General features: G+C 37.9%; 1 protein-coding gene across 3 annotated transcripts in view; it reads right to left on the bottom strand.

The window, feature by feature from the left end:
* Positions 1-17,653, bottom strand: part of Ipo9 (Importin 9) — an 839,375-nt gene that overhangs the window by 768,621 nt on the left and 53,101 nt on the right. For all 3 annotated transcript variants that reach the window (XM_067141231.2, XM_067141230.2, XM_068226247.1), the window contains one exon: positions 15,774-16,007. In XM_067141231.2, the coding sequence (XP_066997332.2) occupies positions 15,774-16,007 (234 nt within the window). The remainder of the gene's footprint in view (positions 1-15,773; positions 16,008-17,653) is intronic.

Genomic DNA, 17,653 nt, shown 5'->3' with positions numbered 1-17,653 from the left:
TGGTCCTCTGTTAGGTGTTTCGGGACCCAACGGGAGCACAGTTTCCTAAACTTTAGGTGTTCAGAAACAATGTTGTAAAGCACGGATCTCGACACATCAGGAAATTTGTTTGAGATACCTGTTATTGTGAAACGCCTGTTCTCACGAATTTTTGCTTCGACTGAAGCCACCAAATCGTCCGTAACAAAGAAGGGCGACCGGAGCGGTCCTCATCATGGACGTTGTCACGGCCATCTTTGAATTGTCGTACCCACTTACGCACTTTGCTTTCACTCATAACAGTATCACCGTACACTTCGAAATCTGTCGATGAATTTCTGCAGCAGACAGGTTCTTTGCTGACAAAAACCGTATCACTGACCGAACCTCACATGCGGCGGGCGTGTTGATAGTCTTAAACATTTTGAAAGCACAGAACAGAACCGTACAGGTTAGCTACAGAGCTGAAACTGAGCAAAGTTGTTCCCGAGGCATGCCAGTACACGACACAAGCGCTCGTTGCGATATGCGCGCGAACTACTAGTGTCTACAAAAAAAAACGGACCTTACTTAAAAAACACGCTTCGTTCTAGTAACTGGCCGGGAACATCTACCTTCAGCAGCACATTGCAATTTCTACAGGAATCTTGCACCCCAGGTCTGTTTGCTCGCCAGCTAAGTTCAGAAGGAGGAATTCCGACATGACGTACACAAAACAGAACAAGGAAACAATAGAACTCCAACGGCCAGGCCAACGGAAAACATTTCAGAGGCCCGGCGAGAGGCTAGAGGAGCTGGAAATATGCGTCTGAAGCAAACATCACAAGCGCGATGTGCTGCACCAATGATATGATAGCGTCACAGTCATTTTGGCTAGGCATTGGTCTATGCGAGTAATGGCCCCAATCAAGGATACAACAGCGTACGAGAGGAGGGATTAATAAAAACAATTAGCGTGCGGGCTAGCTACCCTATTATTCGGCAAGATTCTGTGCAGGTAACATTGAGAGAAGTAATATTTACGCGAGTGCGGGTCAGAACTTGTTTCTTGATCGTGTGGGGACTTGAAATTTGGTTTAAGATGCTCGGTCTGCATTTCAATTATTCAAGATATTAAACTTTTGAGATGGCTTTATTTTGCAATTCCCGAGGGGAAGAAGAATTTCCAAATAGTCATTCAATGTTTAGTAGCTTGCCGGTGTAAACAGATTTTACGAGAACATCAGATTCAGTAATTTCCAGTCCTGCATTTAAATGAGAAATATTTGACCTAGTTATGGGATTAGATAAGAAGTTGTTCCACAACTGAATGGGAACTGGTTTCATGGTCAGTGGAAATTACCCAGGCTATAGTATTCTAGTAAATGGTAGGTTAACCTTGACCCAGTTTTCTACACCATGAACGAAGGGGTGTTTTAAACATCCAGAAGCAGCGACGGAGACTACAAGATCACCACTTCAACGCCAGAAGAATGGAGACCCAAGGACTGATCCGGTTCTTTACTGAAGGCACCACTTTTGATATGGCTGGCTAAAACGATGGGGTGCTGGCTGCCCCAATGGCTGCTGGCGATAAGTCAACGAAATAGATGAGTACAAAATTTTCAATGTAATTATGCGAGTATGAACGTGATTTAATGTTGCAAAAGGGGATAGGTTAGTTTTGATATTTAATTTCAGTAAATTTAGCTTTAGTTTGGAAGGATTACGCCCTATTTAAAGTAAATGTTAGGAAGCTTGTTAATGTAAATATAATTGTAAAGTAAATGTGGACCATTTGTATAAGGTCACAGCTAGCTTTCTTTCCATTTCCTGCAGACTTTTAGCTGAATGGTTAGTGTCATTTATTTTATGAGTCAGTTTCTTATTAGGCTCATTTATTTTGATTTGTTTTGTTTTGATGTTTGAGACGCAGTGTACGTCTCGGGGCTTAAATGTAAATGTAAATAAGGATTCAAATTAAAGTCAGGAAGTATTCGGGAGTTAGTAGGTTCGAACCCCACTATCGGCAGCCCAGAAGATGGTTTTTGTGGTGTCCCATTTTCACACCAGGCGAATGCTGGGGCTGTACCTTAATTAAGGCCAAGGCCGCTTCCTTCCCACTCCTAGCCCTTTCCTGTCCCATCGTCGCCATAAGACCTATCTGTGTCGGTGCAACGTAAAGCAACTAGCAAAAAAAATAAAAAATAAAAAATAAAGTCAGGAAGGACTAGATTAAATTATTATTAATGGGAGCTCAAAGTCTACAGAAACATGCCATCATGTTTTCTGGGATTTCTTGCATGATGTGTGAACGAGTATGTGTGAGATGGAGGAGTTTGGATCCAAAAATGCTGATGACTATTTGAATATCAAGGTGAGTGTAAATTAGTGTTTGATTCACGAGTTCCTTGAACACAGTTTTGTATTTCAAGTTCCGAAGATTAGAATCAATTTTTGTGTATAATGTTATTATTATTCATGCAAGTTTCTTATGTTGTGAGCAGAAGATATTTCAGTAACTTTCAGATGTTCAGACCTGATCGATTGTCTATGTGGCAATTTTTTACTTTCCTCCTCCATCCTCTTTACAATTCCAAACCCCCTTAGCTTACTCCTATCAATTCTCTCATTTAGGTTTTCCATTCCGACCTCTCTTCCCATATCTTTGTTTCTCTGTCTTTCCTTGTCTTCCTTAGGTATTCCATTTTGTTGGTTTGAATTCTAGCCTCCTTCCTACTTGTCACTGTTCATGTCTCAGCTGCATAGGTAAATATGGGTGCATAGTACATTTTGTACATAATCTCTTTACACTTCCTTCATGCTTCCTTATTCCCGACTAGGTTTCCTACACTCTGGTAGTATGAATTGTCCTGTTGCACCCTTTTTCTAATCTCCATGTCCAGTCTTGTATTCTGCAATAATTCACTCCCTAGGTATTTGAAACTGTCAGCAATTTTAAGGCTTTGACCACTAACTTTCACAATGCTTTTCATTTTTTTTTTTTTGTTCAGTGCATCAAGTTGTTCTTGTACTTTGCTGTTTGATCAGAAGACCACAATATTGTCTCCAAATAGTAATAACTTCATCTCCCTATTCCCATAGGCTCCCTCTGTCTCCTTTACAATTTTGTCCATAACCATTAGAAACAAAAGAGGTGACAGCACACTCCGCTGTCATAGTCCAGTTTCATTTCTAAACCATTCTGTCTTTCCAAACAGAGTCTGTACGCTGCTGACACAGTTTATGTACACTGCTTGCACCATTTTTACAAATTTATGTACCCAGTCTCTTTTTGGCCATGGTTTCCCACACCATCTCCCTGGGAACATTATCGTATGCCTTTGTTAGATTTACGAATATCATGACCAAATCCTTTCCATATTCCCCTTACTTTTCCATTAATTGCCTCAAGCTGAAGATTGGGTCCTAAAATTAAGGTGTGCAGATTATTTGTGTGTACATGGTATTGAAGAGGGATTATATAAAATATGATTTTTAGATTATTACAAGGAAATAGCAAGAGATGCAAATTTGATTTAAGAAGACTATGATGTGACTAAGGGAACACTATGACCATGTAGTGGAGATAAATGAATGCTTATTCTACTTCCTTTGTGGAAACAAATGGAGATAAAGGTATATGAAAGAAAACAACATCGAAGTCTGTAAGCATAATTCCCAAAACTGGTACAGTATTTGTGAAACACCACACAGAAAAACCAGTAGAATACGTCTGGATGAATGATGTTCAAGAACTTTTTTTTTTTTTGCTAGTGGCTTAACGTCGCACCAACACAAGATAGGTCTTATGGCGACGATGGGACAGGAAAGGCCTAGGAGTTGGAAGGAAGCGGCCGCGGCCTTAATTAAGGTACAGCCCCAGCATTTGCCTGGTGTGAAAATGTAAAACCACGGAAAACCATCTTCAGGGCTGCCAACAGTGGGATCTGAACCCACTATCTCCTGGAAGCGCAAGCTCACAGCGGCACGCTTCTAACTGCATGGCCAACTCACCCAGTGTTCAAGATTTGATCAATACATTGTCAATCATTCATGGTGAAGAGAATGATGTTAACAATAATTCTTATGAAAATATTGGGATCATACAGATGCTGACAAGCAAGTTTAGTGACTTTACTGTTAATTGCCCTAAAGGTATTCTCCATACTTATTTCATTCTGAAGCAATCTTCCTCATAATTTTTGGAAGTCAGAAAAGCATGGAAAAGGATGGTAAAGGTTAACTGGGCTTTAAATAAGTTACCTATACCTGAGATGATTATTCCAGGCTATAATTATTACAGACCATGGAATATACTAGATAAAAGATTAGCACTGCGAGATGTGGGAACAAATTTCCTAGATGAGGCTTGTAAGTGGCATGATTTGCATATACACACTATGAAGACTTGGAATACGACAAGAAGCTGATAAGGAACTATAACAAGAGGCACACGAAAGAGTACTGAGTAAAGATGCAGACTTGAAGGAAAGAGCTGTTCCAGCAGCTGTTGCTGGAGCTATGTGTATAAAAATTAAGTTAGGTATGGGTATTGAACTCAATCAGAATGGATTCAGATTGTAAATGCATTGTGTATAAATGAGTCTGTTTAGCATCAACTATGGTCCTAGTAGTAAAGGTAAACCTAAATCTGTTTCTATTTAATTTTTTAAGAATCAAACAATGAAAAATGAGAATTTAAATTTACTTCTAATATTTGCCATACCTGTACTCAAGAAGGAGTATATGAGGATTTACAGCGGGGTGGAAACAAGGTTCAGGTCTGACAAAACTTTCTACATAAGTGCTGCTGGTGCATTATCCAGAAGAGCTACTGGAATTGCAAACGCTGTCCACAATAAACAAAAGAACCGTGCTGAACTGGAGGAGCTGAAGAGACACAATCTAACCATAGAAAAGAAAAGCAGCTGCCTGCTACCAACTATTTGATCACTCCTAGTAAAATACGGTTTACAGAAAATGATTGATGCATTGAGAAGTAACGCAGGTAAAGGGATTCTTTTAGACGACAAGTTAAATTCAATGATCAAACAATATCCTCCTCTGCTAAATATGTTTATATAGAAAAATATGTTAAATAATTGAATATTAAACATCTTAAAGGTGTGCTCATGACTGACGAGATGCCAGGGAAACCTAAAAAATTTGAACCAAGCATTGCAAATTAAGATACTTGTGATCATGAAGGTATTCACTTGATTTAATACTTCAAGAAAAGTAATGAAAAATTCACATTCACATGCACCCAAGGAACTAGCTGATTACTTCAAGTCCGACCACTTATTCATCACTGTAGATAGAATATACAACTACGACGAATACATCTGCAGACTCTTGTGTCTGCTTTGAAATTATTCTCCGAAGGACATGGTAAGTTGATTGAAATTTTAGACATAATAAATGGCCGTTGGACATTTTTGGAAACCAGCTTCATCCCTAATTAGGCTTTACAGAAGAAGAGTTAGATGAGTAGCATTAACAAAGTACTGAAAGATATTTAAGCCATATGAAAATTACATTAATTTCCTCAAGAGAAGATTGGTTAATGTATTGGGACCTATCAATACATGTGATGTAGTCACCAAAGAATATTTTAAAAAAAACAAAGTCAATTACAGGCAGAAGTGTCCCTGATTTGAAGAATTATTACACTAAAGAAGAAATAGAAACAGTATTTCAAGAACAAAAATTGTTCCTGTAACAAATGGAGTGCATAATATAACTAGCAAAGTATTGGAACTTGGGACAAAAGTGTTTGACAAGACAGATGACAACAATGAACTAAAAACTAAGATTACCTTTATCATTCATACATTCTGATATGAGTGCTGAATCAGAAAAATATCTATTGTTAAAAAAAAAAAAAAAAAAAACATCTTGGAATACTTGTAATATACTCAGAAACTCAAATAAAAGAAGTATTTGAAGTCTAGGAAAAGAGAATAGATGCAACAGCAGTTCCCACTGATGTTAAAACAAGAGATGCACTACATTTTATTCCGAAAGATAGCGTAATAAAGCTAATTAAATCCAGAATAAATACCATCTATCCTCCGGAGACCCAACGTAGTACACGTTGAGAGATTTTGATGAAACTTGTTTATACATGTTGAAATAGGTTTATGAGAAGTGTTATGGAGTAATTTTTTTATATTGATGCCCAAGTGCTTAAATGAGGACTCTCCATTTAAATGTAAAGTAAAAATGTGAGTGAACTTATTTATTTCTCAATTTTTAATATTCCACTATTTATTGAATTTCAATAGATATCAATCAATTTACAGAAAATAAAGGGAAATCGAGTAAATATACAGGCGCACAAACATCAAACAACAAAATGTGAATCAAGACATTTGTCAAAAATTAAATAAAAAATTGGAAGGAAGACATTGGAGTTGCTTACATAGTTGCTATTGTAATGGATATTTTAAAATAATCAATTAGAATGTAAATATAAAGCCTCTGTGGCTCAGGCGGCTGCGCGTTGTCCATCTAAAGTAAATACTCATAATAGTTTTGTACATAGTATATAGGCAGAAATGACTGCACAGGTTCTTATTGGATCTGTTTCATGATAAGAAACTTCCAAGTTATGAGAGTATAAATGAAATTGACCTGGTGTTTTCTCTCTTTAACCACTATTATGAGAGTAAGGTGTTACCCAATAAATTCTTCATTTCAGTGAATGTGTTGATCTAAAATTCTGATAAAAATGTCAAATAGAAACACTAGATGATGGGAGAATAGGAAAGGAAATGTAATTGAGCTAGATAGAAATATTCTGTTACAGGAGGAATTTTTAGAACAACTACTAGAGATAAGGAAATTAGAGGAGTACCTCACCAATCAAATAAAAGCCATCTTGCATGAACATCAAACAGGACAACATAGTTTAAATGGATGTATCTATGCTGAAATCTTTACTTAGAATTAACTTCCTTCTTGCATCTTCTAACGAACTCATTAAAGGAAACAAAACATAAAGTAGTCGATAATAGTCTGCAGTTTTTTTATTCATTTGTATCATTAATATGTTATATGTAACCAGTGGATTCTGAGTATCAAAGATTATCTTAACTATAGTTCAATAAGTTGATTAATTCCAAGATGATTTTCAGTTTAATTAAGTCTATCAGGTTCCACCTTTTCAATACTAATACTATTAGGATTTAACCAATAAATATTAGGATTTAACCAATAAATATTCTGTTGTATGTAAATATGTATATGTATGAGTTAAGTATGACAATATTTTGTTTAATACTTAGATCGCCAAGTTTTTTTCACATTTTCTAAATCAGCTGATGATGGTGACATAATAGAGCACCGAAACATGTACTGTAATAAATAATGTTGTAAATATCATCCAACAACATTGTATTAGTATTGAAAAGGTGGAACCTGATAGACTTTAATTAATTGTGATCTCAGTTCAATACGGACAAATAAGATGAAGTTCCTTACGTTTAATGTTTTCTAGATGGCGGTATCCACCCTTGCACTGGGCGAGTTGGACTGCTTGATCCCAACGGATCAATATTACAGATGCCTCTTCTGGAGATGACTTCACAGCACTCCACATGTGCATACATCTTTTTAATATAACTGAACATTTTCCAAAACTGAGATTTAAAAAAGGTATAGATTTCAGATTATTCGCCACATTTTAAATAGAATTTAAATCTCAATTTAGATTATTTTCATCAACAATTTACATTAACAAGCTTCCTAACATTTACTTTAAATAGGGCGTAATCCTTCCAAACTAAAGCTAAATTTACTGAAATTAAATATCAAAACTAACCTATCCCCTTTTGCAACATTAAATCACGTTCATACTCGCATAATTACATTGAAAATTTTGTACTCATCTATTTCGTTGACTTATCGCCAGCAGCCATTGGGGCAGCCAGCACCCCATCGTTTTAGCCAGCCATATCAAAAGTGGTGCCTTCAGTAAAGAACCGGATCAGTCCTTGGGTCTCCATTCTTCTGGCGTTGAAGTGGTGATCTTGTAGTCTCCGTCGCTGCTTCTGGATGTTTAAAACACCCCTTCGTTCATGGTGTAGAAAACTGGGTCAAGGTTAACCTACCATTTACTAGAATACTATAGCCTGGGTAATTTCCACTGACCATGAAACCAGTTCCCATTCAGTTGTGGAACAACTTCTTATCTAATCCCGTAACTAGGTCAAATATTTCTCATTTAAATGCAGGACTGGAAATTACTGAATCTGATGTTCTCGTAAAATCTGTTTACACCGGCAAGCTACTAAACATTGAATGACTATTTGGAAATTCTTCTTCCCCTCGGGAATTGCAAAATAAAGCCATCTCAAAAGTTTAATATCTTGAATAATTGAAATGCAGACCGAGCATCTTAAACCAAATTTCAAGTCCCCACACGATTAAGAAACAAGTTCTGACCCGCACTCGCGTAAATATTACTTCTCTCAATGTTACCTGCACAGAATCTTGCCGAATAATAGGGTAGCTAGCCCGCACGCTAATTGTTTTTATTAATCCCTCCTCTCGTACGCTGTTGTATCCTTGATTGGGGCCATTACTCGCATAGACCAATGCCTAGCCAAAATGACTGTGACGCTATCATATCATTGGTGCAGCACATCGCGCTTGTGATGTTTGCTTCAGACGTATATTTCCAGCTCCTCTAGCCTCTCGCCGGGCCTCTGAAATGTTTTCCGTTGGCCTGGCCGTTGGAGTTCTATTGTTTCCTTGTTCTGTTTCGTGTACGTCATGTCGGAATTCCTCCTTCTGAACTTAGCTGGCGAGCAAACAGACCTGGGGTGCAAGATTCCTGTAGAAATTGCAATGTGCTGCTGAAGGTAGATGAACCAGCCCTCAGATACAGGTAAAAATCCCTGACCTAGCCAGGAATCGAACCTGGGGCCTCCAGGTAATAGGCAGGCATGCTACCCCTACACGGCGGGGCTGGCATAAATAGATGATAAACAAACGTAATGTGTCGAAGATGTGAAAAGTACTTCTGCATCACTACAAAAAAAACGACTATTTCTCAGAATTCCATGAAAAGTGATGACTTATTGAAGGGAAAAATCAAGTCATAAAATCTCATTATCATGTGTTCTATGTAATATTTGTTCTTTTCCTTGGCCAGTATTTACATTTACATTGAAAATGAAAATCTACAACCTGTTTTCCGTCATTGACTGGGTCAGGGATGGAATGAATGAAGCCCCTATCTTGCGGCGAGGATAGGAATTGTGCTGGCTGCCGAGGCCTGTCGCACTCCTGGGGCAATGATTAATGACTGACAGATGAAATGAAATGATAATGGAGAGTGTTGCTGGAATGAAAGATCACAGGGAAAACCAGAGTACCTGGAGAAAAACCTGTCCCGCTTCCGCTTTGTCCAGCACATATCTCGCATGGAGTGACCAGAATTTGAACCACGGAACCCAGCGGCGAGAGGCCGATTTTATGTATTCCTTCCTCTGTTGAGTTCGTTAGAAAATGCAAGAAGGGAATTACTTCTAAGTAAGAATTTTTTGTGTATAAATAGAACATGCCATTGGCTACTAAGTAGAAAATATACCTGAATCTATGCTGTATTATGAACAAGGAGGAAACACAAAAGGGCTGATAATTCCTCCTAGTAAGTACAATGTAAAGACACTTGAAGAACATACAAATTCACAACCACTGCTTAGAACACAAAATATAAAAATTCTAAAATCTGATGAATATGACATCTTTGTAATTAAATCTCAATTTAGATTATTTTCATCAACAATTAATTAAACTGAAAATCATCTTGGAATTAATCAACTTATTGAACTATAGTTAAGATAATCTTTGATACTCAGAATCCACTGGTTACATATAACATATTATTGATACAAATGAATAAAAAAACTGCAGACTATTATCGATTCGACTACTTTATGTTTTGTTTCCTTTAATGAGTTCGTTAGAAGATGCAAGAAGGAAGTTAATTCTAAGTAAAGATTTCAGCATAGATACATCCGTTTAAACTATGTTGTCCTGTTTGATGTTCATGCAAGATGGCTTTTATTTGATTTGTGAGGTACTCCTCTAATTCCCTTATCTCTAGTAGTTGTTCTAAAAATTCCTCCTGTAACAGAATATTTCTATCTAGCTCAATTACATTTCCTTTCCTATTCTCCCATCATCTAGTGTTTCTATTTGACATTTTTATCAGAATTTTAGATCAACACATTCACTGAAATGAAGAATTTATTGGGTAACACCTTACTCTCATAATAGTGGTTAAAGAGAGAAAACACCAGGTCAATTTCATTTATACTCTCATAACTTGGAAGTTTCTTATCATGAAACAGATCCAATAAGAACCTGTGCAATCATTTCTGCCTATATACTATGTACAAAACTATTATGAGTATTTACTTTAGATGGACAACAGAAATAGCAGCACTGAAATAGTTTGCTCCAGGTCGTGCAGATCTTACAACGTTCAAGCTCCTCCTCATGTTCATTGAATATTTTGATGGCAAAATGAAATGGAAAACTAGAACAGAGGAGACTCGTTAACCCTGGTGAGCTCAGCTTTACATATCCTTTCAACTGATCAGTCTTTACCATTGCTCACAGCTCTCCTCTGTCTTCATATTCTGCAGACTAGTCTTTTATTTGGTCATTAACCTTTATTCCAGTTTTTACAATTTATTTTTTGTCCTGTGTGCATATTTTTACATTTTTTTTACAGATGACCATATGAAAACAGATATTTGTATCTGTGCGTATTTTTTTTAGGAAAATAAATCTTTTTGACTATAAAATTATATTTTTATTAAAAAATATTTTTCCCATTTAAAAGCATTACACATGAGAAAGTGGGGCAGTTTTGGCAATATATATCTACTCTTATCGCAGCAGCTTTTGAATTTGGTTGATTGCACAGTGACACGCGAAAACAATTCCTTTTTTTTTTCTCTCTCTTTTTGCTTTATGATGTTCCGGCCCAGATAGGTCTTATGGCAACAATGGGATAGGAAGGGCTAGGAGTGGGAAGGAAGTGGCTGTGGCCTTAATTACAGTACACCACCAGCATTTGCCTGATGTGAAAATGGGAAATCACGGAAAATCATCTTCAGGGCTGCCGACAGTGGAACAACAGTAACAGACCCCCATTACAGCATCCACTATGTTTTCTAGATCACAATTAATTAAAGTCTATCAGGTTCCACCTTTTCAATACTAATACAATGTTGTTGGATGATATTTACAACATTATTTATTACAGTACATGTTTCGGTGCTCTATTATGTCACCATCATCAGCTGATTTAGAAAATGTGAAAAAAACTTGGCGATCTAAATATTAAACAAAATATTGTCATACCTAACTCATACATATACATATTTACATACAACAGAATATTTATTGGTTAAATCCTAAACATCTATTAGGATTTAACCAATAAATATTAGGATTTAACCAATAAATATTCTGTTGTATGTAAATATGTATATGTATGAGTTAAGTATGACAATATTTTGTTTAATATTTAGATCGCCAAGTTTTTTTCACATTTTCTAAATCAGCTGATGATGGTGACATAATAGAGCACCGAAACATGTACTGTAATAAATAATGTTGTAAATATCATCCAACAACATTGTATTAGTATTGAAAAGGTGGAACCTGATAGACTTTAATTAATTGTGATCTCAGTTCAATACAGACAAATAAGATGAAGTTCCTTACGTTTAATGTTTTCTAGATGGCGGTATCCACCCTTGCACTGGGCGAGTTGGACTGCTTGATCCCAACGGATCAATATTACAGATGCCTCTTCTGGAGATGACTTCACAGAACTCCACATGTGTATACATCTTTTTAATATAACTGAACATTTTCCAAAACTGAGATTTAAAAAAGGTATAGATTTCAGATTATTCGCCACATTTTAAATAGAATTTTGACGATGTTCCATCTTAATTTACTTCTAAATGATAGGTATAGTGATGATATGTTATCTTCAATATATAGTACATACTGTACTAACCTTTGAAGCATGTAAGATTCAAGAGCCAATGAGGAAATAAAGAAATTACTTGAAAAATAGCATATTCAATAACTGAATATGCTATCCATTGCTATCCATAATTATTATGGATAGCAATGAGGTCTCTGCAAATAACCTTACTCCTTGTGGGTGGGGTTAACTTCCAATAAGTAACCAGGGCAACCTGACCCCTACAGAGCGCGTCCCCAGGTGGCGGATAGGGGGCCCCTACAGTATGTAGGGCTGGTTGAAATAACCAATACAACCCGCAGACCAACAGGTAGCCCAATTCCTGGGGGTTTTAAAATACTGGGACACCCTCTCTCCAGGGGTCATAAATATGGAGGGCCCTTGCCCTGGGTTAAGGGTGAAGACCTCAACGGCATCTACGGCGGAAAAGATGGACTTCGGTACAGCGGAGATGGCGGAAGAGGCAACCCATCCTTCTGGGGTGTACAGATGGAACCTACTGCCTTGTAGGACGAGGAAGGCATCCTCAAAGGCTAAGGGAGTAAACCCTGAAAGAAAATCCTCTTATGCGTTAGGCCTAGCAAGTCAGCAGGAGAGTATTGAGTACAGTTGCTTTCAATAAGAAAAAGAGCCTCGGAAAGAATATTATAGACCGGACTGACACGTCCTCTCAGACAATTGTAAAGTATGAGGCTGATGATATACAATGTTCTGAAAGGAAACCCCAAATAAAAAAGAGTCCCAAATACCGAACTGGAACTATGAACATTCTATCATTAACTGGAAAGTTAGAAGAACTCCTAGACATGATGGATAGAAGAAAAATATCAATATTGGGATTAAGTGAGACCAAATGGAAAGGGATTGGAAGTAAGACACTTCGTGGAGGTTATAAATTATACTGGAGTGGACAGGAGAAGCTAGCAAAAAATGGTGTTGGATTCTTAATTAACGAAAGGACTGATGCTACAGCTGAAGTTATCTGCAAAAGTGACAGAATCATTAAAATGTTCATGAAACTGGAGAACACTAAGTACACCATCATACAAGTGTATGCCCCACAGACAGCCTGCAGTGAGGAAGACAAAGAGAAATTTCGGCAAGACCTGGAAGATACAGTTAATGAGGAAAATGTTATTATTATTGGAGATCTAAATGCGCAAGTTGGGGTAGACAGACTTGGGTACGAGAACATCATTGGTCCACATGGATTTGGACAAAGGAACCCAGAAGGAGAACAACAATTAGATCTGTGCAGAAGAAATGATCTTATTATCAAAAATACATTCTTCAAAAAAAGAGACAGTCACAGAATAACAAGGTACAGTTGGGATGGCCAGTATAGAACATTGATTGACTACGTAATCACAAATAAAGATGGTGGCAGGTACATCACAGATGTAAAGGTCATCCCTAGTGAAAGCATGGACAGTGACCACAGATTGTTGGTAGTAGACTTCAAACATAAGGCAAATGAAACGCAGAAACTTATTACGAAAAAACCAAGGGTTAAAACCTGGAAGTTGCAAGAAGTCCAAATAAAGGAAGAATACAAACTAAAGATTCAACAGAGTTTGCCGAAGTGTCAAGTAACCAGCGTTAATGAAGAATGGGGCCTTCAAAGACACCTTTGTGGGAGAAGCCAAAAACCTATGTGGAGTTACAAGTTCTATCAAAACAAAAAAGGAGACACCATGGTGGAATGATAGAGTGAAAACAGCGGTGAAAGAAAGAAACCAAATAAAGAAGGCACTGGACAAGGGAAAACAAAAACAGGGACAAGAACGAAATGAACAAGAAATACAAAGACTCCAAGGAGTATACAGGAACAAGAAACTTGCTGTAAAGAACATTGTAAGGGAAGAAAAAGAGAAGAAATGGAATGAGTTTGCAGACAAACTGGAAGAGGACAGTAGAGGAAATATGAAACTGCTATACAGAGTAGTGAAAAACAAGCGAAGGGATCAAGAGACCACAAAAGCAATAGAACGTGATGATGGAACTCTGGCACAAGAAGAGGGAGAAATTAAACAAGAACTCAAGATCTATTTCGAAAAGCTGCTGAATGGAGATACAGAAAACATAACAACGGATAGAGGAGAGCCAAGTCAAGGAACCACAACTGAACCACCAATTACATGGCTTGAGGTTGAAAATGCGCTCAAGAGCATGAAGAAAGGAAAGGCAGTGGGCATAGATGAACTAAGTGCAGATATGCTGAAAGCAGCGGGAGTTCCAGGAATCCAATGGCTCTATAGACTGCTCAACAAGATATGGGAGGAAAATACTATTCCTGAGGACTGGAAGATGGGCATCATTGTACCTCTGTTCAAGAAAGGAAGCCGACGAAAATATACTAATTACCGTGGTATCACACTACTGTCTCATGTCCTGAAAATATTGGAAAAAATAATAGAGACCAGAATCAGAGATATTGTTGAACCAATTTTGGAAGAAGAGCAGTATGGTTTCAGACCAGGAAGGTCAACTACAGACCTTATATTTGCAATTAGGATGCTAATGGAAAAATACTGGGAGAAGAACAAGCCTTTATTTCTAATATTTTTGGACATTGAGAAAGCATATGATAGTGTACCAAGGGAAAGAATTTGGCAATGCATGAAAGAACTTCAAGTGCGAGACAGCCTCATAGACAAAGTGAAAATGTTGTATAGTGGGAACAGAAGCTGTATTCAAGTAGGATGTGGTTTGTCGGACTGGTTTGAAACAAAGAGAGGAGTGCAGCAGGGCAGCTCATTGTCACCACTTCTATTTATTATTGTAATGGATGTAGTAATGAAATCTATTAAAAGGAAAGAACATGGAGATATCAAAGCCTTCACATTTGCAGATGATGTTGCGATCTGGAGTGACTCAGAAGAGGAATTGGGAGAGAGAATACAAAGCTGGAATGAGGAGTTTAAGAAATATGGTTTAAACATCAGCAAGACCAAGACAGTGGTGATGAAAGTGTATGGGGAAGGAGCAGAACCAATAGTCAGGTTAAATGAAGCTCAACTGGACAGCGTTCCAGTTTTCAAATACTTGGGTAGCGTTATATCAAATGACAACCTAGCAAAACATGAGGTGAACAATCAAATCAATAAGGCAACACAATTTTACCACCAGGTAAGACACCTGCTGTGGGATGAGCAAATACCCATGAAAACAAAAATGACATTGTACAAGTCCTATTATACACCAATTCTTACATACAGTCTCGAAACCATAACACCGGCGACCAATAGAGATAATTCCAAACTTCAGGCAGCTGAAATGAAATTCCTACGCACTATGATCCAGAAAACCAGGAAAGACAAGATTAGGAATGAGAAAATTAGAGAAGAAGTAGGAATAGATGATTCTCTCCTCAATAAGATTCAGATATCAAGACTGAAGTGGTTTGGTCACATGAAGAGGATGCCAGTAAACAGAACTGCAAGGAAGGAATTTGACAGAAATGTAGAAGGAAGACGACCCGTGGGAAGGCCACGAAGGAAATGGATAGATTTAGTTAAGAGCGATGTACTGCTGAGAGGTCATGATTGGGACAAGTTGGTGGAGGAAGAATGGTACAAGGACAGGATGAGATGGAGGAGGCTCATATACCACACCCGGGAAACTGGAGATGGTTTAGGATGATGATGATGATGAGCAATGAGGTCTTGTTGAGGTCAACACAGGTTTAACTACAAAGTGCATAAGTATACAACAAAGCAATTAAATTTATCATAAAAAATGATGACTCAAATGCAAACAAAAGTAATGTGATGCTAAAACAATTTCTCACCTGGTCTTCTACATAAATTCGAAGAATCTGATCCAGTAAAACTTGAGCAACATTTGGCAACTGGTTATAACTCAAGTTACGGGTAAATTCTTTTAAAACCTGCATGGCACACAGTACAAGACTCTGACCTGTGCATGTTAACAAGCTAACCAACATGTTAAAGAATTCAGGCCACTCTTCAGGCCAATCCCGGGATGCAATTGCTGATATTGCATAAGCAATAGCAGAACGAATCTGAAAAAGAAATCACATGCATATCAGAAGATAGCAAACACATCTACAATAATAATACTGTTCGTGATGCTGTGGTTTATCAGTGGTAGTGAGGCAAATTACAATATGTTTTGTCGAAAAAAAAAGGAAGGAAGAAGGATAGAAGAAAAACTCTCAATGCATCCCAGGCAGAACTAATCATTTTGGGAACTTTGCAAGCAATATTACTCCAAACAAAAAATAAGCCGTAAACTGTGTACTCAAAGACATGAGTAGTACCAATATCAGTCTCAAAAGCCATCTGATTAATGTTGCAGGAAAAAAAAAAAAAAAAATTATAATAATAATAACAATAATGATAATAGATACGGGGATTCCGTGGTTTACAGAGGTGTAAGAAGCGGCTGGGGTGAATTGGCGGACAAGGAATTAACTAGAGCATAACTTAACACAACAAATTTTGAAATTTTATTGGTCACGTTGCAGTTGCTTATAATCTTGTAACTTATTTATTACTCTAATCCTCTGAGATCTGTTTTCTAGAAATATAGCAACCCATTCAGTCACTCTTTTGTCTAGTCCAATTGCACTCATTTTTGCCAGTAGTCTCCCATGATCCACCCTATCAAATGCTTCGGGAACTGCTCGCCATCGTGACAAATTCACTGCTGACAAGATAAAGAGGCTAGTCTACATTTTTAAATTCAATTTTAATGTTAAGGACAATATGGCTGAAGATGACTATTATATTACAGGCGAAATATGTCCCAATATTTTAACATGTAACTTCGATTTTGATTTTTAATAAATCACAAAGTGTATTGAAAAGGTGGACTTCTATGAGACAATTCTTTCATGAGCTTATACGTAGTTCAATACGGACCCCAATATGAAGTTTATAACCTGCAATCTCACAGTAATCCTGCTCAGCTTTTGACAGCGTCTTGCTGATGGAAGTGATCCACCTTCTTCTGGCTGCCCTGTACCTGCAACAGCATCCCACCAATTCCCGCAACGCTGGCGCTGGAGTCCACAAAGAACTTCTCCCCAGGCTTGGGGTATCCAGGGATTGATGCCGTATGCAGGGACTCCTTCAGCGTATGGAAGGCAGATTTTTTTTTTTTTTTTTTTTTTTTTTTACAAGTTGCTTTACGTCACACTGACACAGATAAGTCTTTTGATGATGATGGGACAGGAAAGGGCTAGGAGTGGGAAGAAAGCAGCCGTGGCCTTAATTAAGGTACAGCCCCAGCATTTGCCTGGTGTGAAAATGAGAAACCACGGAAAACCATCTTCAGGGCTGCTGACATTGGGGTTCGAACCCACTATCTCCTGAATACTGGATACTGGCCACACTTAAGCGACTGCAGCTAACGAGCACAGAAGGCAGCCTCCGCTTCAGATGGCCAATGGAACGGCCTTCTCTCTTCGGTGTGCCGAGTGACTGCCTACAAGATGTCAGCGCAGCCAGCTACATACCTGCGGTAGTACATGCAAAGGCCAAGGAAACTCCTGAGCTCTCACTTGTACTTTGGCACCGGCCAATCCCTGACAGCTTTTAAATTCTCTGGGTCCACAGCTACTCCCTCTGATGACATGGTGTGGCCTGCTTCTGGAAGAATACACATTTTCCAAGGTTTAGCTTCAGGTGAGCCCCTTGGAGTCTC

Source organism: Anabrus simplex, chromosome 2 (assembly GCF_040414725.1).
Source record: "Anabrus simplex isolate iqAnaSimp1 chromosome 2, ASM4041472v1, whole genome shotgun sequence".
Taxonomy (NCBI): Eukaryota; Metazoa; Arthropoda; class Insecta; order Orthoptera; family Tettigoniidae; genus Anabrus; species Anabrus simplex.
The sequence above is the reverse complement of the archived record's forward strand: the minus strand, read 5'-3'. Positions and strand labels throughout refer to the sequence as shown.